Genomic DNA, 24,799 nt, shown 5'->3' on the forward strand with positions numbered 1-24,799 from the left:
AGAAAACTTTTCAAACAGTCTAGCTTTTTGTTGCTGTGGTCAGAAACAAAGTCATAATTTCTTGCAACTTGTAGCTGTAAGACACTGGGCTAACATTTCATAAAATGAAAGGTGAGATTCTGAAGAATCTTCTGGATGATCTGTATATTATGCTAGAAGCTAGTTTATGAACATTTGTACCATGATTGTGGACACACAGTACACTAGTGGATCTGAAAATGAAACAAAAAGTACTGCATGACCACAGCTATAGTTCAAAAACTTCAGAAAGGTTGCTTTTGAAGCTGAGAATATATTTCCTATTCGCCTACAGACATTAGAGTACTGCTCTGAATCCACACTCACATTTGTGTTACATCCTTTCACCAATGGAGCAGTAAAATGTGGGAATGCTAAGGTACTGAGACCACCTCTGGAACAGGAACATTCTTGTTACCTCCACTGATAAATCAAGCACACCTCTTCCCATAATATCACCAATTCAACAACTGGGTGATGTATTGGCAACGGCCCTCATGCTGCAGTTGATAGGAGCACAACTACCTTAGTTGGTGCCATTCACCATGCTACCTTCTAGGTTGTGCCTTACACCTGCATGTACTGCTTTGTTACATCAGTCCCTTTGGGGCTTGATGGATTGCAGGCCCTCTGACAGCAAAAGGTGTGTCTCTGCAGCTCCCAAAGATTACCAGTTGGGCTTGACCTGGAGTCTGTCTGTGGTCTTGCAAACCTTTTCTGACAAGCCATTTGGAACCACCTACTGTGGATCTTTGCTTCCCTGGAAGATGGCATTCCTAGTGGTGATTACTATGGCATGGAGATCTAGTGACCTTAATGTTTTATGCATTGATCTACTCTACATTACCTTACATTGTGACAAGATGGTACTCTGTCTCAGTGTTGCTTTCCTACCTAAGGTTGTCTCTTAGTTCCATAACGTAGTTATGCCAGCTTTCTTTCTGTCACCTTCAGTGCCTCTTGAATCTACCTTTCACATCCTGGATGTTTGGCATACACTGGCATTTTACAAATTTCAGACTGAGTCAGTTCATCAGTCAACTTGCCTGTTCCTCTGTTATGGAAGTAAGCAACGAGGATTGCCCATTTTGTCACAGAGACTCTCCTCCTGGGTGGTGCATACCATCAAACTGGCTTATAAGCTGTCAGGACTCCTACTCCTGAACCCGATCTGAGCTCCTTCCATATGAGTGATGGCTACGTCAATGGCGTTTGATAGGGAAGTTCTTCTTCCAGAACTGGGTTTGGCTGGCTATTTGGTTGAAGCTATCCACTTTCACCAGCCACCACAGACTAGACGTGCAGGCTAGAGCTGACTGCTTGCTTGGGTGTGCCTCCGGTAAGTCAGCTTACTATTTGCCCACATGTGTGATACACAGAGACCATGAAGAAGAAAGACAGTTTGCTTACCTATAACTACTTCTTCGAATGGTCACACACCCTACCCACTTCCATGTTGCTGTCGATATTGATACTGAGGTTTTCCTCAGTTCTGAGGCTGCATTTGGTAGTCACAGTGAACTAAGGGAATAAGCAGGAACCTGCTAGGGACGTGCACACTGGATGGCGGGGGAGGATTCCTGCCAGCTATACATATAAAGTTCCCAAGCGAGGCTCCATGCAGGCACAAAGCTCATATGTGAGTGCACAGACAACCACTCAAAGAACTATAGTTACAGGTAACCTGTCTTCTCAAAGATGTAGCACATACTGATCAAAAAGTCAAAAATAGAAAATAGAAAATTGGATAGTATCTAATCAGAAAATGAAATTCTGTGATGAACAGCATCTTTATCTCAGTAGACAGTAAAAAAATATGTTGGATGATACTGGTAAACAGGAATCAACAATTTTCTGTTCTCTGTTTGTGATAGTAAGGAACTTGCAAGTTGACTGCCTCTTATTCGGGGAAGTATAATTGTTCTGCCATGTAAACTTGTTTCTAGGGCCACCAGATACTATTAACATAGCAAGGTGTATGTCGATACTGGTCTGATGAAACTGTCTGGATAATAGTAAAGTGATTGATACATGTCCTTGCCCACATCCATGTTGTAACTCCAGGGGAGCTTGTCAAGACTGTATCTATGCCTAGGTGGTGGATCCCTGCCCTCTGTGGGTTTCACTGTTTTCAAAGCCTGTTCCTAGAGTACAGCATGGATTCTGGTGGAACAACTGCACCTTGCTTATTTTGTGAATGCGCGACAGAAAGAGCAGGTGTCCACTTTATGCCGCTCTCCCAAGCACAGAAGACACAATAAATGCCCATCTCTTGGAGGAGAAATGGGCATTTTAGGAGGGCCATATGCCTTCAGGCTATTGTTCTAAAAAGGGCCATATGCCTTCAGGCTATTGTTAACGAAAATAAAACTTAAAACAAATGCAACAGCCAGAAAAACAAGAGTCCAGAAAGGCTGGGATTCCATGCAGGTTCAGAGCTCATATGTCTGATGCACAGAGACCATGAAGAAGAACCCTACAAACTACTTTTAATGTAAGGTAAAGCAGTGCATGGCCTACTTTCATTAAAGCACTGTACATTTTTATTACAGTAGACATAAATTTGTTGCAATTAACTTGTATTTTACTGATAAATACCACGGAGGGATACTCTCAGAGCCACTACTTTCCATCACAGGAGAGAGAAAACAACTCATCTTCTCAAATCAGATAAAAAGGGCTTGTATTTAGAGTGGATTGACAAAGAATGTTAGCACTGGATGATCTCTGGAACATAACAGCCTCAGGACACCTTAAGTATTTGTTCTTGTGCTAGCATTAAATATAAGCATCAGCTGAACTCTTAATATATTACTTGTTCATGTCAAAGACAAATTATGATCCAGGGGCTTTGTGTGTGGTGGGGGGCGGGTAGGAGCTAGAAGTCAAATCAAGGAAACACATTTACAACCTTGGAAGCTCCAGTTTTTTCAATGTGTTTAAGTCCAGACTAAGCAATGTTAGCTCCTTACTGGCCTCTATCATTCCAACTTTAAAAAAAAGGTATTTCTTGATTTGGGAGAGAAGTGGAGTACTGCTCAGCTCCTCATTCCCACTAATTCTCCCAAGGGACCTTTTATGCTCACTTTGTAGAGTATATTATGCTGCAGGCCAATGGTACCTGTATATGTGTGTGGTGTAGGTTCTTTACTTTCTCAGGTTTTCTTATTCAGCTATCTCATAAAGCTATGTATCAGTCCAGTAGGTTATGAGGTACTGAGACGGGCAAGCAGAAGGGAGAGAGATGGAGTGAAAATGAATGCACTTCAAATAATAAAGCATGATGGATACCCCAAACCACCCCCACCATTTCCTTTGAACCATCCAACTCAAACTAAGAACAGGCTCAAAAGATCATGCATGCAACTGCACAAATGCATTTTACTGAAATTTACTGCAGGACCTGGGTAACGCCACACAGGCGTTTTACTCTGTACAGCACCATGTGCACTGATGGTGCTATATATAAATAAATAAATAAATAAATAAATAATAATAATAATAATAATAATAATAATAATAATAATAAGCAGAGTACATGCACGGAGTTGGATCCAGCTTCCTTTTCACCAGCGAGAGTGTTCCCTGGGCAGAGTTCTGCTCAGAACGCTCCTGTTGGCAGAAAGGGGGTAGGAGGCAATTTCGGACACTTGCCCTTTCCTCTGCAGCCCCGTGCCACCTGCCCCACAGTTTCCAATCCTTCAGAACAGATTTGGAGTGGGGAATTGGGGACTGCGGGGGGGGGGGGGGAACAACAAAGGTTGTAGCGTTTTCCATTCAGCCAGTGGGATTTCTCCCAGCAGATCAGAAGCCTCTCATGGATGGAAAGAGCCCATGGGAAGCAGATTCTAGATCCAGCCCATAGTATCATGTGAACTACCATATTTCTTCGATTCTAAGACGCCATCGATTGTAAGAAGCACACTAATTTCAGTACCACCGACAGAAAAAAAGCTTTGATTCTAAGAGTAATAATCGCACCCGCGATTCTAAGACGCACCCCGTTTTTAGAGATGTTTATATGGGGAAAAAAGTATGTCTTAGAATCGAAGGAATACAGTAATGCACCTGTATCAATGGGTAGTGCAGTAAGGATATAGTATTGAACTTGGCCAAGGAAGAGCTGTATCTAATTCCCTGCTCAGCGATGGAACTCCATGGATAACATGTCAGCTTAACCCATTTCACAGGGTTGTTGGGAAGAACTAATATTCCTCGTGCAGAAATGATGGACAGACAGATAAGGGAAGTTGGTTGCAAGAAATGAAGGATCAAAGCAACGGGGATTGCTCATGGACACTATCTATCAGAACTATAGTATAACCCTAGTATAAAAAAAAAAAGTTGTCAAGAGATCAGTTTGAATTACTTAAAACCCAATTCTCATCATGTTTACTCAGAAGTACCACTGATTTTAATGGGTCCTCTTTCCAAGTATGTTTGCTTAGCATTGCAGCTTTAGTTACACTTCAGATGCTGAAACAATTTTTTCATTGCCTTAATCTAGATTAAAATGATACCATTTGGGTACCCTGACTGCATGTCTTGAATGTAGCCACTTTATTTGTAACTGTGGCAATCTGTTTTGCTAAACTCTTGCAGAGAAATCCATGCACAGCAGGCATCACAAATGGTAATTTAAGCCAGTGACAAAATAACAGGATTGCACGTACCTTTCTCTCCTTGTCTTTTCTAACTTGTCTTTCAAGATGAGGATTTCTTTTTTGAGAGCAACCTGTTGACTTTCTGCATCACGCAGTTCTTTCTTCAGATTTTTAATTTCATTTGAATGTATTACTTCTCGTTTAGATAGCTCCTCTTCATAAAAAACACTTTTCTTATCCAAGTCAGCTTTTAATTTTGTGATCTCTTGCTGATGTTCTGTGCTGCTCACCCCTGGGGAGCGACCAATTTGCTTCTGCTATATATAAAAAAGGGACATCTCAGAATTAGTTTCCATGAACTGAAGAACTATGAAAGCATGAGCTTAGAAAAAAGTCACCCTGGATGTAGAAAAGAATGAGAAAGTGCAACCGACTGCAATTAAGTCTCTCTCTCTCTCTCTCTCTCTCTCTCTCTCTCTCTCTCTCTCGTCGTTCCAAAATCAATGTCAAAGTAAAGCAACAGCCAGGACTAACACTCTATACTGCTCCAAGATATGAATTGCTTAAATGAAGTATAAGCCCTTATCAGTGGAGGCTGCTGGCTCCAATTTTGGCAGAACTGTGAATCCATTCTGGGTTTTAGTCAGAACCAGCCAGAACTCTAAAGGAGCTATCCAAGGTGTTGAACCTTATCCCTAAAATAGTTTCAACAGGTTGGATAGCCTTTTTAAAATTCTAGCTGGTTTTGACTAAATCCCAGAATGGATTCAGACCCACCAAAATCGGAGCCATCAGCCTCCATTGGCCCTTACATATCTAACAATACTGCTGTGTGACTATGGCCATGGCTAGACCAGGCCTATATCCCGGGATCATCCCTGTGTATCCAAATGACACAAAGGGGATCCTGGGAGCAGACTGGGACAACCCCTCCATTTGCCTGGGATAATCCTTAGGTCTAGCTGAAGCCTATATGGAGGTTTATTCAGAAATAAGCCCCACCGTGTTCAGTGAGGCTTACTCTCAGGTAAGTGTGCGTGGGATAACAATCCTAATTACCTTGTTATTTCAGTATTCTGTCAAAGTACATTTACATATTGAAAAAAACATTTATTTATTTTTAAGTCTACTGGATTTCTTACAGTAAAAGCATAGTTCTACTTCAGGAGAGGCCTGGCTATGGAGAAACCTGTTTGCTTCCTTGGATTATATTTGTGCAAAGTGCACTGAAATGGGCTATATAGTCAGTTCACTATAGTTACGTCTGGGAGCATATACATTAGATGAGACGGACTGTTGAAATACCTTAGGATTCGCCAACCCCCATCATTACACAACAATGAGCTTCTACAGGGAAAAAGTCTGTACTTTTACAACAATATACTAATCTACATATGCTTTTGTCCTGTGTTTGACAGTGACTTTTCAGATCTAATAGGCAATGATTACATTTTAAAATGGTGAAGTCAACAAAGACTAACCTTTAGTCCTTCTAACTCATTTTCCAGCTGCTTAGAGTACTGCTCACTTCGCTCACGCAGTTTCCTGTCCTTGGATGCTTCCGCAGCTGCAGCTTCAGCATGAACTTCCAGCTACAAAAATAATGTTTGAAATCATAACCATCCTTTTGAACTTTTTTCTTTAATAATGCATCCCAAAAAGAGCTTGTGTATTTTCAGTATCTTGTCCTTAACTGTGAATTGTTTTGGATGTTTAGGTAGAAGGCAATGGCAATGAACATCCCCAATTGCATACAGACTTGCAAGTAACCCTAGCAGCAAAGTCTTATACAAGTCTACTCACAAGTAAGTCCCATGGAGGTCAATGGGGTTTACTCCTAGGTAAGTAGGTATAGGACTGCAGACTAAGGTTCTTATTTGACTCCAATTTCTTGCAAGCAAACCTTTAAGATGTTGCTACATTCTCTAACTAACTCCACTAAGAGCTGCAGATAATCCTATTTTCTATTATTAAACAATAAGAATTTTGTTATTTACTTTATTATGTACAATTCCCATAGCATGCAAATGCATAGCTAATTTGTCCACATACATCATTAATAAGATATTAATAATAAATGCTAATACATAAATTATATAAAGTAACACCTATAATCAGACACTTACTTTTGTAAACAGATACTATATTGAAAACCCATTCACTTCAACACAGAAAAAGGTTCCTTATTTCTTGCTTTTCTGCAATTTCTTTTCACAGAACTGAATAAAAGAGTTCATACTCTGTTATCAGATTATTCAACTTTATCTGCCTTGCATCCATTAATCTTACTTAACTAATACATTTTAGTATCAGACCATTTCACATTTTGTTTAGCCACTCTTCATCAGAAAATTGAAACACTCAGGGAAGTATCCTCTATGGCTTCACTCATTTTTTTGTGCCAACGAGACTCACCACTCATGCAACAGAAAGCAAGTAATTCAAAAAGCCACACTCGAAATATTTAGTTCCAGACCAGGAGAGGACAGTGGAGCTTCCTTCTGCCCTGATCTAGAAATGAGTTGCTGCTGATTTCAGGTTGCTTTTAGAACTGCTAGTTCCCCATTGTGCACAAAGGGCCCTGTTGGTAAGAACAAAAGAAGAGCCATGGTGGATCACACCAAGGGTCCATCTAGTCCAGCATTCAGCTCACATGGTGGCCAACCAGCTGCCCACAGGAAACCAACAAGCAAGCCTTGAGAATAACAGCACTCTGGTGCACAGGCAAGCATGGATATTGTCCTCAGTTTTGAAAAAAATCTCCCAGTCTTCAGAGTAGTAGACTGAAAAAAAATGCAATACTGGAGATAAACAAAAAATTCCTATAAAGAATTACACACACACAGAGAGAGAGAGAGAGAGAGAGAGAGAGAGAGAGAGAGAGAGAGAAGCAGCAGAAAGGTTGAATTATTCACTAATTACTAATCTTCTATCAAGTAAGAAGCCTGGGAAATAAGCCTTATTTTGAGAAAACTCTCTCCTATAGTCGCTATCCCACAAATAACTTACTTCTTTCTTCATTCTGTCTGTTCTGCGTAGCTCTTGCCTCAAGCCTTCAACCTTTTGCATCACCACTTCCATTTCTTCTTCCTTATCTCTGACCTGACGGGTAAGTTTCTGTTTTTGTGAATGTAAGTCAGTAAGTCGCTCATTCATCTCAGAGAATTCCTGCATAGCCAATTTCCGCTGGCTGTGTGCATCTTTCAGCTCTTTGGTTTGGGTCTTTAATCTTTCACTAGAGTCAATCAGTTCCTACAGTCAAAAACAAAGGATTACATATCCTTACATTTTAGAAATCTGCAACTTGATGGGTATTTAAGGTTCCTATTAAAATTAATGTGAACAAAAATTAAAACACATTTCTCAGCCCCAAACAAGATATACTGTGCAAAGACTAAAAGTGTAAATGTTAGCACTCAACTGGAACCTCATAAGCCAAATCTTAATTCCATCAATTATGTATATTCATGGTCAATGTAAAACGTTTCTGTTAGCAGCTTGCCTCCAAGTCTTTACACCCCTATCGTCTTTCAGGCTCCATCTTGTCTATTACTGTTTGCTGGCAAGGGCTGGCTATCAAGGACAGGGTATGTTTGCAGGACCACTCACCACCTTCAATTGCCATGGAAAAGAGAGTATGCTAGCTTTCTGTACTCTGCTAAGGAGCGCTTGGATGTACCAAGCCAAAGATCGCCTGCTTCCCGATTCAATCAGGCAAATATGCTAAATGGACATTACAGAGAGACCCAAGCTTTTATGTGATCTTCCACCTATTACCAAACACAGCATCCAGCATCTACTACCTCTCTATTCAGGATGAGCACAATTGTTGTCAATTTTGTTTTGACAGAACAGTTGTCCCAAGCAAATGTGGCAACATTTAATTATCTATAACAACTGATTTTACAAAAATGCACAAAGCAGCTGTAATTTAAGATGTCAGATTTTCATATTCATTTTTATTAAATTGCACGTGTCTCCAAAATTATTTCCCATATCACAGAATTTGAACATCTCCTTTTTCTCTTCATGGAGTATTCATAGACACATATTCATCCAATGCCTCTGGGATGTCCATACCCCATTTTCTCACTATTTTCAGACTTTATATTATATCACTTTCCCAACATAGTTCTTCCATGGTTTGCACTGTAACAATCATCCTAACTTGAGTCCATAAGGATTTTCTATGCAAAGAGCAGTGACCCCGTGCAACAGTTTAAAATCTGGAATCAATCATATAGGACCACACATTTGGCAATGCTTGTGATGTTTTTAATAATAACCATTTCAGAAAATGCACTCAGAATGCAGACAGGCTGATATGTTTATACAGCCTAATCATTTTTCGGCATAACTCTGTTAAGACCATTTTAATCTGGGCTGAAATGCTCTACAAGTGAAATGGACACGAATAGTTATTTTTAAATAACAACACAAATGACATCCTTTTTACCTTATTAAGATCGTCCCTCTCTTGCTTTAATACTTTGATTTGTTTCTCAGACGTTTTGATTTGTCTGGCAGCATCTTCTAATTCTCGTCTTGCAGAACTGGCCTCTTCAAGTTGCTGCTCCAGTCGCCCAGAATCTATGAAAGAAAATCATTGCTAAACAACACATGGTAAAATAGAACACTTACTGCTGAGTGCTGTACAATAGTGGTTAGCCATTTAAGGTCCCAGGGCTAAATCCAGCCCTCTGAGAAGTACCCACTGAAGCTTTAATTGCTAATCCTGAGGAAAGGGTGTGTGTGTGTAGTGTTGATTGTTGCTTAACAGGCCATCAAATCTAAAAGGAGGGGTGGCATACCACCCTCCATCTCTTCTATAAACTGTCCCTTCTCTAAAATATACTGCTGATCAGGACTATATGCTTTAGTTACATACTTGCATTTTAAACAGTTCAAAACCTAAGTATATCCTACCTTCCTATCCCCATGTATTACTTGCCAGTTTGCTGTTTGCTGGATAGAAAAATGGTGGTCTAGTTTGAAAATCTGCAAGAGTCAAACCAATAGAAACAACAGAATGCCACATGTCGCATGGCCACTCTTAACCTCAGTATTTAACACATTTGTTTGCAAGTATTTATGGCAGTTTTGCTTGGTTAAAATGTTCAAGGTGGCTTACAAAAATTAAGAACCATAAAGTAAAGACAAAACAGCCACATTGAGCACCATTTTCTTGGTATAAATTGAATAAACAAATAATACAAGAGATCAATTTCACTGAAAATTATCCAAAAGCTTCAGCTAGATTGCTAACCAGGAATGCTTATTGGGAGCACATGAATCCCTTATTGAAACGACTACAGTGGCTTCTAATTTTTTTTTTTTGGGGGGGGGGGTGCAATTCAAAGTGCAAGTTATGACTTTTAAAGTTTAGGACCTGGATATCTGAATGACTACTTGACCCCATTTGAGCCTTCATGCTTACTAAGGTAATCGTGGTGCTCTTCAAAGTCCTTCCAAAACCTGAGGTTTGTCTGGTTGGGGCTAAGGAGAGGGCGTCAGCAGCTGCGCTAGGATTTGAAACTTCCACCCAAAGGAAGCCTGCGTGGCCTCTTCTTTTAATGGTGTTTTGTTGTATGACAAATACCTTCCTATTTAGGAAGGCTTTAGAGTCCTAAGATGTTTCAACTCTGCTGGTATTTTAATGTATTTTCCCCCCATCTGTCTATAGATATTTAAAGGTAACATTTTTTAGCTGGATTCTTATATGTATACCTGTTTTATTCTTCTTTTTTTCTCTCAATATATTTTTGACACTTTTTATTGTTTTATGACTGTTACTTGCGTTGAATTGTTCAAGAAAGGTGGGATATTTTTTAAAATAAAAACAAACAAACAAAAAAGCTTCCACCATTGGGCAGTATACAAATGAAATTAATATAATATAATATAATATAATATAATATAATATAATATACTAAGAGCCCCAATAATACATTGAGCAGTTTAAATACCTAAAAAAATCAAGGCCACCCATTAAAAATTACATAATGAAAATCCTCATAGTAAGTTTATTTTCTGGTGGATCAGTAAACCTTTCCAGCAGGATCACTAATTTCAGTAAAGTAATGTCCTATCCACTAAAGGCATTATTATTATTATTATTATTATTATTATTATTATTATTATTATTCAAGAGGCCCTAAGCTTATGGTGCAAGGCCATCAGAAAATGTGTAAGGTGCCCTCCCAAAGAAGAATGTTTCTAGGTAAGGCCAAAAAAAGCCCTCTCCTTGATAATCCATGTCTGCACTGGTCAAGCAGAAGTTGAGGGGGCAGGATTGCAGTTTGAGATTGATAAACAAATGGTCAAAGAACACCTAATTTCCTTGAATGAGTTCAAATCTCCAGGGCCCGATGAACTGCATCCAAGAGTAATGAAGGAGCTAGCGGAAGAACTCTCAGAACCTTTGTCTATTATCTTTGCAAAATCATGGAAGACGGGTGAGGTGCCGGATGACTGGAGGAGGGCTAACGTTGTCCCTATCTTCAAAAAGGGCAAAAAGGAGGAACCTGGGAACTACAGACCAGTCAGTCTGACATCCATCCCTGGGAAAATTCTGGAGCAGATTATAAAGAAGTCAATCTGTAAACACCTTGAAATCAATGCAGTGATTACTAGAAGCCAACATGGATTTGTCAGGAACAAATCCTGTCAGACTAATTTGATCTCATTTTTTGATAGGATAACCTCCCTTGTGGACTGTGGGAATGCTGTGGACGTCATATATCTTGACTTCAGCAAAGCTTTTGACAAAGTACCACATGACATTCTGATTAACAAACTAGCTAAAAGTGGGCTAGATGGAACAACTATTAGGTGGATCCACAGTTGGCTACAGAATCGGACTCAAAGAGTACTTATCAATGGAACCTTCTCAAACTGGGGAGAGGCAACGAGTGGGGTGCCGCAGGGCTCAGTCCTGGGCCCAGTGCTCTTCAACATTTTTATTAATGATTTGGACGAGGAGGTGCAGGGAACGCTGATCAAATTTGCAGATGACACCAAATTGGGTGGGATAGCTAATACCCTGGAAGACAGAAACAAACTTCAAAGTGATCTTGATAGGCTGGAGTGCTGGGCTGAAAACAACAGAATGAAATTTAATAGGGATAAATGCCAAGTTCTACATTTAGGGAATAGAAACCAAAGGCACAGTTACAAGATGGGGGACACTTGGCTCAGCAATACTACAAACGAGAAAGAACTTGGAATTGTTGTAGATCACAAGCTGAATATGAGCCAACAGTGCGATATGGCTGCAAGAAAGGCAAATGCTATTTTGGGCTGCATTAATAGAAGTATAGCTTCCAAATCACGTGAGGTACTGGTTCCTCTCTATTCGGCCCTGGTTAGGCCTCATCTAGAGTATTGCGTCCAGTTCTGGGCTCCACAATTCAAGAAGGACGCAGACAAGCTGGAGCGTGTTCAGAAGAGGGCAACCAGGATGATCAGAGGTCTAGAAACAAAGCCCTATGAAGAGAGACTGAAAGAACTGGGCATGTTTAGCCTGGAGAAGAGAAGATTGAGGGGAGACATGATAGCAGTCTTCAAATACTTAAAAGGTTGTCACACAGAGGAGGGCCAGGATCTCTTCTCGATCCTCCCAGAGTGCAGGACACGGAATAACGGGCTCAAGTTAAAGGAAGCCAGATTCCGGCTGGACATCAGGAAAAACTTCCTGACTGTTAGAGCAGTGCGACAATGGAATCAGCTACCTAGGGAGGTTGTGGGCTGTGGGCAATACATGGCCTGCAAAAGAATTTGGTGATTTCAGTGCTATGGAGCATAACTGTAGTCTATTCTCAAGCTAAATTTGGCCCTTTCAGTGCACCGTACTGGTTTGCTGCCATATTATATTGGCAAACTGCTGATTATTCTTATGGTGCTCCCATGGATGCAACTGGGAGGGCGGTGTCCTCGGCATCCTGAGGTTGGTCATCCCTGACCTCCAAAATGCTACATTTGCCCTGCTACAGGCTGATTTTGGCTACATTGTTTTGCATACCATATGCAAGAGAATTTATTTGCAAGGTAGACAAAGAATGTAATGGGCTAAACTATTTCAGAGGAGGGCCAAGATCTCTTCTCGATCATCCCAGAGTGCAGGACACGGAATAACGGGCTCAAGTTAAAGGAAGCCAGATTCCGGCTGGACATCAGGAAAAACTTCCTGACTGTTAGAGCAGTGCGACAATGGAATCAGCTACCTAGGGAGGTTGTGGGCTCTCCCACACTAGAGGCCTTCAAGAGGCAGGTGGACAACCATCTGTCAGGGATGCTTTAGGGTGGATTCCTGCATTGAGCAGGGGGTTGGACTCGATGGCCTTGTAGGCCCCTTCCAACTCTGCTATTCTATGAAGCATGGTATCTCAATGCCTAAGGGTAGGCACCTGTAATGTCTTATCGACTGGTCTTATTTGCATGGTAATAAGGCTCTGACCTGAATAATCGAAATTAAAAATTCAGAAGAATTTGTGGCGAAGCAACATACTAAACTGCAAAACCAAAGTGAAGTTCTAGGAATACAATATAACCACCACCGTCTTAATTCAATCCAATTGATTGAAAAACTGAAGCGGGTGGTTAATTGTCATGATGCACAGCCAAACAATCACATTCAACTCTAATTCCCAAATATGTGTATTAATGAGGAATGAAATTGCGTATAAAAGGAGGAACAATTGCAACCTAGAATGATCAATGGCAAGGCCCTTATATGACTGCATTTCTAAACGTTACCTTAAGTATTCACTGTACAATATTATGAGAGAGCAAAGGAATACAAAGAAGTCACCATCTGGAGTGCTTGGTTGGTTGCACAACTTTTGCTAGTGTTTATGTTTTGCTTTTTAATGGAAAGGCAGAGGAAGATGACAGAAACAAGAAAACACATCTCACTTGGACTTGAATAACCCAAGTGTGAGGATGCAAGAGATGAGCCTAGTACAGAAAAGAACATACAACCAGAAATAAATAAACTGTTCACAGCAACTAGAAAGACAAAAAAAAAAAAAGCATTGAACCAGCCAGAAGAACAAAAACATTCAGGGCTGACATGCCCTAAGACTTACTAGTTTTAAAAGAGCTTAATTCCAAGTACATGGAATTTCATTCTAGTGATGTAAAATTTTGAGGCCATGGGAAAAAAAACGTTTTCAGGCAAAACCCAGAAATTTGGGGGGAAATAGTTTGTTTTAAATGGATATTGTTGTTTTTAAATTTTTATATTTGTTTTTAATGTTCGCTGTTTTTAACTTTTGTAAACCGCCCAGAGAGCTTCGGCTATGAGGCAATATATAAATGTAATAAATAAATAAATGGAAAAATAAGCAATACATTTTAGTGCTCTTTACAGATTAAAATCACTTTGTTGCTTTAAGACAGCCTTCTCCACCCTGGTGACCTCCAGATATTTTGGACTTTAGCTGCCATCAGCCTCAGGCAGCTGGGTCAGTAGTCAGGAATACTGGGCACTGTAGCCTAAAACATCTGGAGGACACAAAGCAGCCTGTCTGCTAATTAAGTTATTTTATGTATAACATAGTTTGCTCATAAAATTATCATTATATTTTAAAACTTTTAAAAGCAAACTCAGTAAATTTCTGACTATTGTCTGAATAGATTAGAACTACATTAAATGACTGCTACAGCATCAGAAACACAGAATTCTATAGAACAAAACAATTCTATAGAATGCACAATGGTGGCTCTATTCACATGATGGGAACCTGAGAATAAATGTCTATCAGTAAAATATACTTTAGATCAATCATTTTAATATGTAATAAAAGAAATAACTATACAGAGAGGTTTAAAAACATTGTGCCCCAAATTGTTTAAACACACACACACACACACACACAGACACACACACACACAATCTTTAGCTGAGTGTTCTGTAGGGGTCACATGTTTATGGTGTATAAAAACAACATACAACAGTGTGACATGCTGGATGTTATTTTACTTTATGATATAATATAACATAACATAACAACATGGTATATAGCGCAACATCTGTTTTCAGACACAACATTTTGGGATGTAGGATGCCATCTAAATCATAAGTAATGGTGCATGGTTTAGCAACTTAAATAGCAGGGTGCTCTGTATGTTTGTGCATGTTTTTTAAACAAGATGAGGGGAAAATGTTACATTTACTCAAGGCTGGCAGACAATATCCTGTTGATCATACTCATACTATATTCAGGTGGTTTTATTTCTAATGTTAATATCATTTGTGTTTGTATGCCCTACTTGGTTTATTATTTCTGTAACTACAGAAGGAACACATTCCTTAAAGTGCTTATTTTTTAAACAAAGTGCTAATCAGTTGAATAGCAAATTAAAAATTAAAATACTTCTAAAATATGTCAGCTATGTTACAGTATAGAGACCGTGTTGGCATGTAACAATAAACCAGAACTGCAGAGAATTCTGGTTTGTCATTCATGAGCAGCACGCTGGTGCACACTGACCAACTGCTCCTACTTTGGCTCATTCTGCCAGCCCATGCAGGCAATCGGGAGCAATCTAGCAATCTGCTTGCTCAATCCCAATAAGCCAGGATTCTCAAGTTTCTCCTGCTTATCGTGATGTGTGAACTGGGCCATAAACTCGTAACCAACTTTTTCTAAACCAAGACCCCAGCATTAGCATTATCATGATTTTCATTAACATTGTTCTACAAGACCAGCTCTTTGAAAAGCAAGATTTTTACACAAAGCTAGATACTAGTAGAACTCTGTAAAATTCTTAACACTTATTTTAAAGTTTAGAGAATTTAAATGACACCTGTAGCTCAGTGCCAGGGATTATTAACTCTCCTGAAGTCACCAGCACAAGAAATGTATTATGTTGTTAAAGAGAGCCAAAATAAATCTCTCTTTCATGCATGAATTACTTTGTTGCACTCTCTACTCGTTCCCTTACATTTTTTCACTATATTAAAGATTCCTCAAAGTTTTCTCCTATGTAACTTAGATAACAAAATACTGTAACTTTGACCTCAAAAAACTAAAAGCATATGCTAGGCTATCATTTGTCAAAATGATGGGGAGAGAAAAATGTCATAATTTACTAAGACCCCCGCTGAGTAGAACTCTAAATGTAACACATTACAACTTTTTATTTTATTATTATTATTATTTATTTATATAGCACCATCAATGTACATGGTGCTGACAATATTCGCTAACAATATTCTTAAAAAGTCATTCAATAAAGTCATAAAGGTTAAAACTGAAATGCAGTGCCTATGATCTACTGATAAACTATTTCCCACCCTGTCTTCCTTTTCCAGGTTAACAGCTGTAGTTCTACATGTAATGTTATATAACAAACACTGCTGAAGTACTACACCATACAAGTAAGTCTTAGCTAGACCTAAGGTTTATCCTGGGATCGTCCTGGGGTTGTCCCTGCCTGCTCCTGGGATATCCTGTGTGTCATTTACATGAACAGGGATGACCCCGGGACGATCCTGGGATAAACCTTAGGTCTAGCTAAGGCCTTAGTTGCCAATCCTTTGCATAAAGATGAGTTTTCTCCATTGAACCCAGTGAAGCTTACTTCTGAGTAAATATGCATGTGTTAATGATTCCTAGGAGCCACTGGCTGATTCAAGAACTTATTTATTTATTTATTATTACATTTATATACCGCCCCATAGCCAAAGCTTTCTGGGCGGTTTACAAAGTTAAAACAATGAACATTAAAAACAGATATACAAAATTTTAAACCACCAAAAGTATAAAAACAACAATATCCATTTATAACAACTTGCACAAGCATAGATTTAAAGGACCCTAAATTGAATCCTACTCTGGGGCCACAGAATGAGGACATGTGGAAACAGAAATGTAAAGCTGAAACACCCCTGAGAAATGAGGGAATGAATCTGGTTTTGTAACAACTTCCTCCACTCTGTTATCTTTATGACCACAAGAACAGTATTTTGCTTATTCTACGTATCATCAAATATCTTGTTTATGCATTATAAACAGAGAGCTTCGGCTATTGGGCGGTATAAAAATGTAATAAATAAATAAAATAAATAAAATTATTCTGGTGAAATTGGAACTGACATAATTTCCTTTACCTTTTGCAATCTATTCTCTATGTCTGTAATGTCAGTCAAAAATGTATTTTTTTTAATGTAGAAGCATACAAACAGAATTGAGAATGTGACTGAAATTTAGGTGAGAAAATCCCATGCAGGAATGCAATATATATAACATCAAAGCGATAACATACATTTTATGTTTAAATGATCTAGAGTGCAATCCTGCACAAATGAAGACAGAAAAAAGTCATACAGCATTCCCCAGCCATCATCATGGCTGGCTAGGTAATGCTGGGAATTGAAGAATCGAGCCCTAAATGTTTCTCCTATTTTAGCACATTCCAAGATTTATTTATTTATTTATTTATTAATTACATTTTTATATCGCCCAATAGCCGAAGCTCTCTGGGCGGTTCACAAAAATTAAAACCACAATAAAACAACCAACAGGTTAAAAGCACAATTACAAAATACAATATAAAAAGCACATGTAGAAGTCTCAAAAGCCACATCCTTACAGTCGAGCAGAAGACAAAGGCAAAATACAGATTACATTTCTGAGTTTCACTGTAATTTACATTTTTTTAAATATCATTCATTTCAACACAAACACATGCCTAAAATAATCAAGAACTAGAAGAAATTGTTTCATTATTAGACATCCTGTCTCAATCACTAAATCTTATATTTGTCCACTGATTTTAAATCCAGTTTAAGCACATTTCTTAAAACAATTAAACTTCTCTACATAACAGATACTAGCTATAAATTGATCTTAAGTTTTCACACCTGGATAAGTGATTTACACAAGCACACGCCTACACACACACACACACCAGATATATACTCTTCCATGCGTATCCTAACAAAACTGGGATGCCAAAATTATTCAGTGTAGTCTTTCCATCTACAGTTGTTTTGGACAGAAAATGCATTCCTTTGCAACACTGGTCCCAGAAAAACATCTATATTTTAAGATTTTTTTTTTTTAAACTGAGATAGAATGATCTTATCTTTCAATTCAATTCCAAATCTACAGCCAAACCTCAGACTCACTTTAAAATGCCAAGGAAACTATGATTTCAGTTGACTTACTGTTTATTTAAAACTTTGTTTCTAGCAAGTACATATGATTACAATCAGAATTGTGATCACCAACTCATTTTCTCTGAAATATCAAGAGCCAATATTAATTCAAAAGACAGGGTGCAAGCTCCAAGGACAACAGCTGCTGTCATAATGGGGCTGAAATCTACAAATGTGAATGAATATCAAAAGCTCCACTTATAAAGATTGGCAGGCTCCCAATTTTTATGGCTACCCTCTTTATGTTTACAAAGGTAGCCAGAAAAACCTTTCTGGAATGTCTATGAGCCTCTCTGCTGCCTGCATAGCTAAATGCATCATGGAGCTGACAGGCACAGCTGGAAGAAGTGCTACTGCGTCCCTCCGTGTGCCCATGGTAAACTGGCCACTAAAACTGCTTATAGAAGCAAATCACACAGTAAGCATAGTCCAAACCAGAAGAATATTATTGAGACCGTGCAGTACAGAGATGACAGAGGATTTATACAGGGAGTTTTGAACACTCTGGAAGTACTATATAAATGCAGCGTATTTTGTAAGAGGGCAAGTCACAGCATGCATGTATTTCACGAATACATATTCTGATTGGAGAGGGGACTGATGATCAAAATAAAAGTGGTACCGTTATTAGTCTTTTAACTGCTTGCTATTATTGTTATTGGCAGGATTAAAAATATAAGAAACTAAGACATAAATAAATAAATTCATTATAGTCAAGAAATTGATAGAAATTTTAGCCTGCATGTGTCATGCTGAGAAAAGGTGGGTCTGAAGCGAAATGAGTGTTTCCTTTACATGCCCAGTGAAGAGCCAAGTGTGCTACATTTCTTCCAGGTGCGAGGTAGCCCAAGTCTCTAATGCAATTCCTACCCCTTCATGAAACCCCTTGTACCTGAGATCCCCTTGAAAAAGCAAGAAGAGTGTGGTGTAGCTAACAGAACCCCATAGCAAAGTGGAAACGCTGGTAAGGACTCACATAGGACCAAACAGTGAAGCCCCCACCCATAAAGAGGCGGCAGCCTAGACAGACAGGCACAGCAGAAGCCACAGCAAACGCCAAGAAGTATTGTGGCTGTACTCAGTGCAGCATCACTATCCTCCATAACTGAACAATCTGTTAAAAGTGAAAAGCTCTGTTGAAGGAGGAGGCAAAAAACCCTGCAAACCAAATGTTAGAACACAAGACAAGCCCTCCTGGATCACACCTAAAGATCCATCTAGTCCAGTATCCTGTTTCCCACGAACGTCAGCTAGATGTTTTCCAGAAGCCCCCAAGCACAGCTGTCTCCATGATTTGCTCCCCAGCAACTGTTCCTCAATCTGGAAGTTCCGCTTAGCTATCAGGGCTAATAGCCATTGATGAACTTGTCTAAACCCCCTTTAAAGCCTTTTAAACCACCAAATCTTGTGGCAGTGAATTCCACAAATTAATTATATGTTGTGTGAAGAAGTGCTTTCTTTCAGTCATTTTGTCAATTTCATTGTGTGACCTGGAGGCCGTTTTATGAGGGAAAAAAACAAAACAAATCCCTCTATGTATGTTCTCAAACATGCAAACCAAACACTTACCATGATGTGTTGGTTTGTGAACCGCCCAGAGAGCTTCGGCTAATGGGCGGTATAAAAATGTAATCAATCAATCAATAAATGTGTTAAAACAATAAATAGCTAGGACTTACCAGTCACCTGTTTTCTTAGCTTTTCAATTTCTTCTTTTAGGCTTTTAATTTCTGTATCTTTGCTTGCTGTTAACGGACCATCTACAGTTGAATAGTGCAAGGCCTGGATCGTTTGTGTGGACTCTTTGAAAAAAAGCAAGCAAGCAAGGCAGACACACATGTGAGAGCGGCTGCATCCACAAGTCTCAATCTGTGCAATAGCAGAGAGGTGTTCTGGCATCTTGAGACCTATTCCCACATAATAGACTGCCCAAGGAAATCCCAAGGCTGCATTGGTGACCTGGTAGCTGATTATCAACATCATATTCAATAAGAAAAAAAATCTTCAATAGATCTATAAAACTTTTCCTCATTCCAGATTGCTTGGACGGCCTTCCATTCAGTGAAACTCACACATTTTGAGGATAAGGAAGTAGCTTCCACTTCCCTCCCGTGATCAGGAACTTTAGGAAAACAAGCACTGAACTGTCCAGCTGTTCCCATTATATATGAATAGGAACAACAATAACAGCATGAGGCAACCATATGTAAAATGGGAAGATATTATTTGCCTTGTAAAGTGATAGTGTTTCTGCTAAATGCACAAAAGAGGTACTGCTTGTGCACATTCAAATCTCATACTGTTTATTTATTATTTCATCCTGTCTTTTCCCCTCTTGTAACAAACCCAAGATGGCTTACATGATCCCAGTCTCTCCATTTCATCCTCACAACAACCCTGTGTGGCAGGCTAATCTGAAAGTCAGTGACTGACCCAGGGCCTTGCTAGACCTGCTGGCTTACGCCGGCAGGGAGGCGGGGCTGGGGCGCGCTACCGTTAGCGCGCCTCCCCCAGGCTTACAGATAGCAGAGACGCAGGGAGGACGGAAGCCCTGCGTCGTCCGCCATTTTTTTATTATTTTAAAGGGGCCGGGTGCGGCCCGAAGACAGCGGACAAGGTAAGGGGTTTTTTTTATTTATTTTTACGGGGGGCAGGGCGAAGGCTGGGAGGGTGGGTGGCAGGGTGGGTGGCATGGGGGGAGGGCGGGTGCGATTGCGCCGCGCGCCGCCCGAGCCCGGGCAATGCCTGGCATGGGGCGGCCAGGCATTGCCCGGGCGGCGCGCGGCGCGATCGCACCCGCCCTCCCCCCATGCCACCCACCCTGCCACCCACCCTCCCAGCCTTCGCCCCTCCCGCCGATGGGCACAGTGCTCCTATGAGCGCTGTGCCAGGTCCGCGGCTTTTCGCGGCTCCTCGCGAGTAAGCGAGGAGCCGCGAAAAGCTGCGGAAGTCCCTAGACGTTCCCCAGCTCCGGCCTCAGGCCGGAGCTGGGGAAAAGGCGCACCATAAGCGAATTCGCTTATAGCGCGTTGGAGGAGGCCTCAGCGCGGCCTGTCTCCGGATTCCCCTGTGCGTCATCTGGACGCACAGCAGGGAAGCCGGGACAGAAGGCGCGCTAAGGCCTTGTCTAGGAAGGCCCCCAGTAACATTATGGCTGAATAGGGACTAGAACCTGGGTCTTCCAAGTCCCAGTCCAGCACTCTAACCCCAATACTGCACTACACTATACTGCTTCTCTCTCAAAATATTAAATCAGATATTCCTCTAACTTATTTAACTCCACAGAAATGTCTTAACTACTTCAAGTCCTGCTATATGAATTTATTATGATTCATATAATATCTCTTATTCTTTTTTACTGTTCTCCCTCTGTTTGTATTTTGCAAGGTTTGGTAGAATTTTTTTTGTCTATATACCACTTCCACTTTCCATTTTTATGGCTTCTATTGCCACTTCTATACAACAACTTCAAATTGTAAGGTTTACTCACTTCTCCTTCTCTAGCAAATATCTGATGCCTTCTCAAACATCTCTAGTTGCATGGCTTCTCAATAATTACAAGTCAGAGCAAGGAAGACAGAACTTTCAGTTTATCTTCCATCCTGTTCTCTCCCATCTTTTTCTATTCCTTGTGAGAAGTCTGTTTTTCCCAGGTTCTGTTACCCTCATATTTAGTCTCTTGTCATTTTCCAAAAACTTTTTCCAAAAGTTGCATTTTCCAACTTTTAACATTTCCCACATTTGTTCTTTTCTTTTATCCAGTACTGCAAAAATCCTAATTTGCACTCTTGTCATCTCGTAAGTGGAATTCTCTGCTCTTTGTTTTACAAATCTCAAATCTTTTCTTTCTGTCTTCAATTCCACCTTCCATTTAATCTTCACTATCAACCAGTCTGATCACATTACTCTCTTTTCTATAGTACACTGGGGCCGTAGGTAGACCTAAGGTTTATCCCAGGATTGTCCTAGGGTCAAACCTGTTCATCTGTGTGACACAGGGCATCCAGTACTCAGGCAGTGACGAAATCGGGATGATCGTTTTCTTTCTTCTCAAATTGTGTTTAAATGTTTCCATTTTAAAATTTAAATGTACGAATTGTGTCTCCCCTTGTTTCTTTTCATACTCTCTCATAAACTTGATCCTCCGGCACAAACATTCTCATAAAGCATAAGAATAGCTCTTCCATCCCTCAAGTTTGCCCCTTTCCTTAGCTGTTCCCTAACATTGAAACTCCAACATCGCAATATTCGCAAGATCTCTTTTGTTGCTCATTTTAAACTATACTTCAAAACCCATCTCTTCTCTCTAAATTTCCACCAGTTGATTGATTGTCCTTTCACCATTAATTTTTCCTCCTCTATATTTTTACATTATAGTCCATAGAATAGGAATGGCTCATTTTTACTTTTGTACAGTATGTAAACAATTACAGGTGATTCTCCAATTGAGTGATTCTCCAATTGATTTTGGATTATTATAAAGTACTCTTTTAAATATTTCAATTTCTGCTTGAAAACTGTAGTCTTTTTTTTTTTATCAAAACCACTACTAAGTTATGACTGTGAATTATTATCCATATTATACGTGAAACATATTCAAATAATGTTTTTTTAATTTAAAATTTTATTTAAAGATAAAAATATTAAAACATCTGTGAAACCTCACAAGGATAGCATACCTCAAGTTTTCCCACAAATCTATAAGTTAATTTAACTTAAATAATTGATCAAAGACCCTTTTGTTAGGAATACCTTGAAGTTTTCTGCTAAGTTCTAGTTTTTCCTGCTCCAGACGCCTTATTCGCCTCTCATATGCTTCTGTGGCCAAGGTATCCTCAAGTGTCCTTTGAACACTGGCATCAAGGTCCACAGCACGTTGCCCAGCTGCAAATCTCAGACTGCTGCGGTCCGAAAGGACACTGAGAAGACAATTTATCAATTTTAGAAACATGAAAAAAGACAACTATTTTAACTTATTCTTTATTTTAGCTGATTGGCTATTGTAATTTATACATTACAATAGACTTTTCTACTGTATTTAATAATTATATTTCTATACCATCTTTCTGAAAACAATCAATGAGGTTTACAAAAAATTCAGAACAGAAAACCATAATCAAATAAAAACATAGTGACTGGGTTTGGACGTGGATTATTTAACCCATTGTGTCGTCAGTCAGAATTTTTTTTATCCCATGATGGGCTACTTGCCTGAAATAACCCACTCTGATAACAAACTGCAGAGGAGTTATTTAATCCACCATGGGTTATCCTGCTGTCTGTCGGGCACCATGAGTTAATTTGCTTGCCAATAGAGACACGCGGCAAGACAGGATCATACAGCTGCTGCTGCTGCTGCTCTATAAACCCGTGAAGATTTGCAGGATCTGGACTACACTTCATAGGCAGCCTCTCCTAGTCAGTCGGCACCCGATCCAACTCAGAATCCCATACAATTTCATCCAGGGGAGGGAAAATTGCATGGGTGCAAATTTTCACAAATTCATACCTGTGCAATTATGATTCCCCCCTCCTGTTTTCTTTATTTCTGTTTATTTTCTAAATACCCTCTGTTTGGTGCACCTGAGATTTCCCTCAAGAGGAGTTTCGTCCCATCCAACACAGATTGTGCAGAAGCCCCTTTGCCTTGTCTGAGCAGAGCAGCTCTTTCCTATAGCCAAACACACTTCTTACACTAACTTTTTTGTCATTGGATAACAATGATGTAGTTCTTATGTCATCCAAGGAATATTGCATGAATTTTGTAATAAAAAGCTCTTTCATATTTTTGGATGTACACGTCATCTTAAATTATGTACCAGTTTCTTGGAAAATGACACACGGTCAATTTAAATGGATTTCTGAATAAAAATGTCTTTGACCGGACAACAGAGACGGAGCTAACCTGACCTGCTTAGACAGGGAGTTCCAGAGATGGAGCTAACCTGACCTGAGTTGACTAGCCACCGAGACGGCCTTCTCTCACATTCCTGCAAAATGTGCCTTTGGTAGTGCTGGGACAGAGAATTATCGTAAAACTCAGGCAGACTCATATGGGGGGGAAATGTGGCCTTTCAACTAGCCTGATCCGAAAGAGCGCAGAGTTTTTTGGCTCATAACCTTCACAAGGGAATCACATGCTCCCTGTAACTGACCCCTGTCAATAGTCTGGCTGCAGTATTATAGATCAGCAGACGTTTCTGAAAGCGTTTCGAAACCACATGGCATTTTAGTTGTTGAAATGGGAAGTAACGAAGACTTGTGTCACCATGACCAGGTCGGACATCTTTTGGAAAAGGTGCAGTTGGTGCTGTAGTTGTTCAAACACACTCCTGATCACTGATATTGTTGTTCCGGACGGTTTTATTGTTTTAATTGCTATTTTATTGCGAACATGTTTTTATGGCTTTTAATATTTTATTGTTGTAAGCTGCCTTGTGAGGACCTCTGCCCTGAAAGGCGGCCAAGAAATGTTTAGCTGTAAATAAATCACAGCCAAAACCTGGGCATCCAGTATTAGGGCTGAATCCAAGTACACCAAGCTGAGTACACCCAAGTCTTCAAGGGGAGTGTAGCCCCATCGAACACGGATTGTCCAAGAGCACTTTTGTCTTGTCTGGGCAGAGCAGCTCTTCCTATAGCCAAATGCACTTCTTGCATTAACTTTTTTTGTTATTTGATAACAATGATCTAGTTCTTATGTCATTCAAAGAACATAAAGGAAACAAAAGGAATCCACATGTTCACATTTGAATTGAAACAGAAAAATCTCTATAACTAACATTACAGAGGAAATAAACTTTCCTTCTTCTGCATTAGCATATCCATCTTCCATGGAAATGGAAGGCTTCAACTCACCAGCGACTTGTGTATGTGAATCCTACAAATGGCAGATGATGACCAGAAAACGCAGTATGGGTTGGAGGGGGCATCGTCTCCTTAGGGATAAAAACAAGCATTCAAATTAGGTTTCACGAGTTTGAAAAAAGTTGATGTGTTTGAATCCATTGAA

At 39.7% G+C, this 24,799-nt stretch overlaps 1 protein-coding gene across 7 annotated transcripts in view; it reads right to left on the reverse strand.

The window, feature by feature from the left end:
- CDC42BPA (CDC42 binding protein kinase alpha) overlaps window positions 1-24,799 on the reverse strand; it is a 195,599-nt gene that overhangs the window by 70,641 nt on the left and 100,159 nt on the right. For 6 of the 7 annotated variants that reach the window (XM_063124145.1, XM_063124144.1, XM_063124143.1 and 3 more), the window contains exons 9-15: window positions 24,646-24,725; window positions 22,540-22,706; window positions 19,467-19,589; window positions 9,079-9,212; window positions 7,632-7,874; window positions 6,104-6,214; window positions 4,692-4,939 (exon numbers count right to left, since the gene is read on the reverse strand). In XM_063124145.1, coding sequence (XP_062980215.1) covers window positions 4,692-4,939; window positions 6,104-6,214; window positions 7,632-7,874; window positions 9,079-9,212; window positions 19,467-19,589; window positions 22,540-22,706; window positions 24,646-24,725 — 1,106 coding nt within the window. The remainder of the gene's footprint in view (window positions 1-4,691; window positions 4,940-6,103; window positions 6,215-7,631; window positions 7,875-9,078; window positions 9,213-19,466; window positions 19,590-22,539; window positions 22,707-24,645; window positions 24,726-24,799) is intronic. The other variant, XM_063124140.1, reaches the window with a different exon arrangement.

Source organism: Elgaria multicarinata, chromosome 4, assembly GCF_023053635.1.
Source record: "Elgaria multicarinata webbii isolate HBS135686 ecotype San Diego chromosome 4, rElgMul1.1.pri, whole genome shotgun sequence".
Classification (NCBI taxonomy): Eukaryota; Metazoa; Chordata; class Lepidosauria; order Squamata; family Anguidae; genus Elgaria; species Elgaria multicarinata.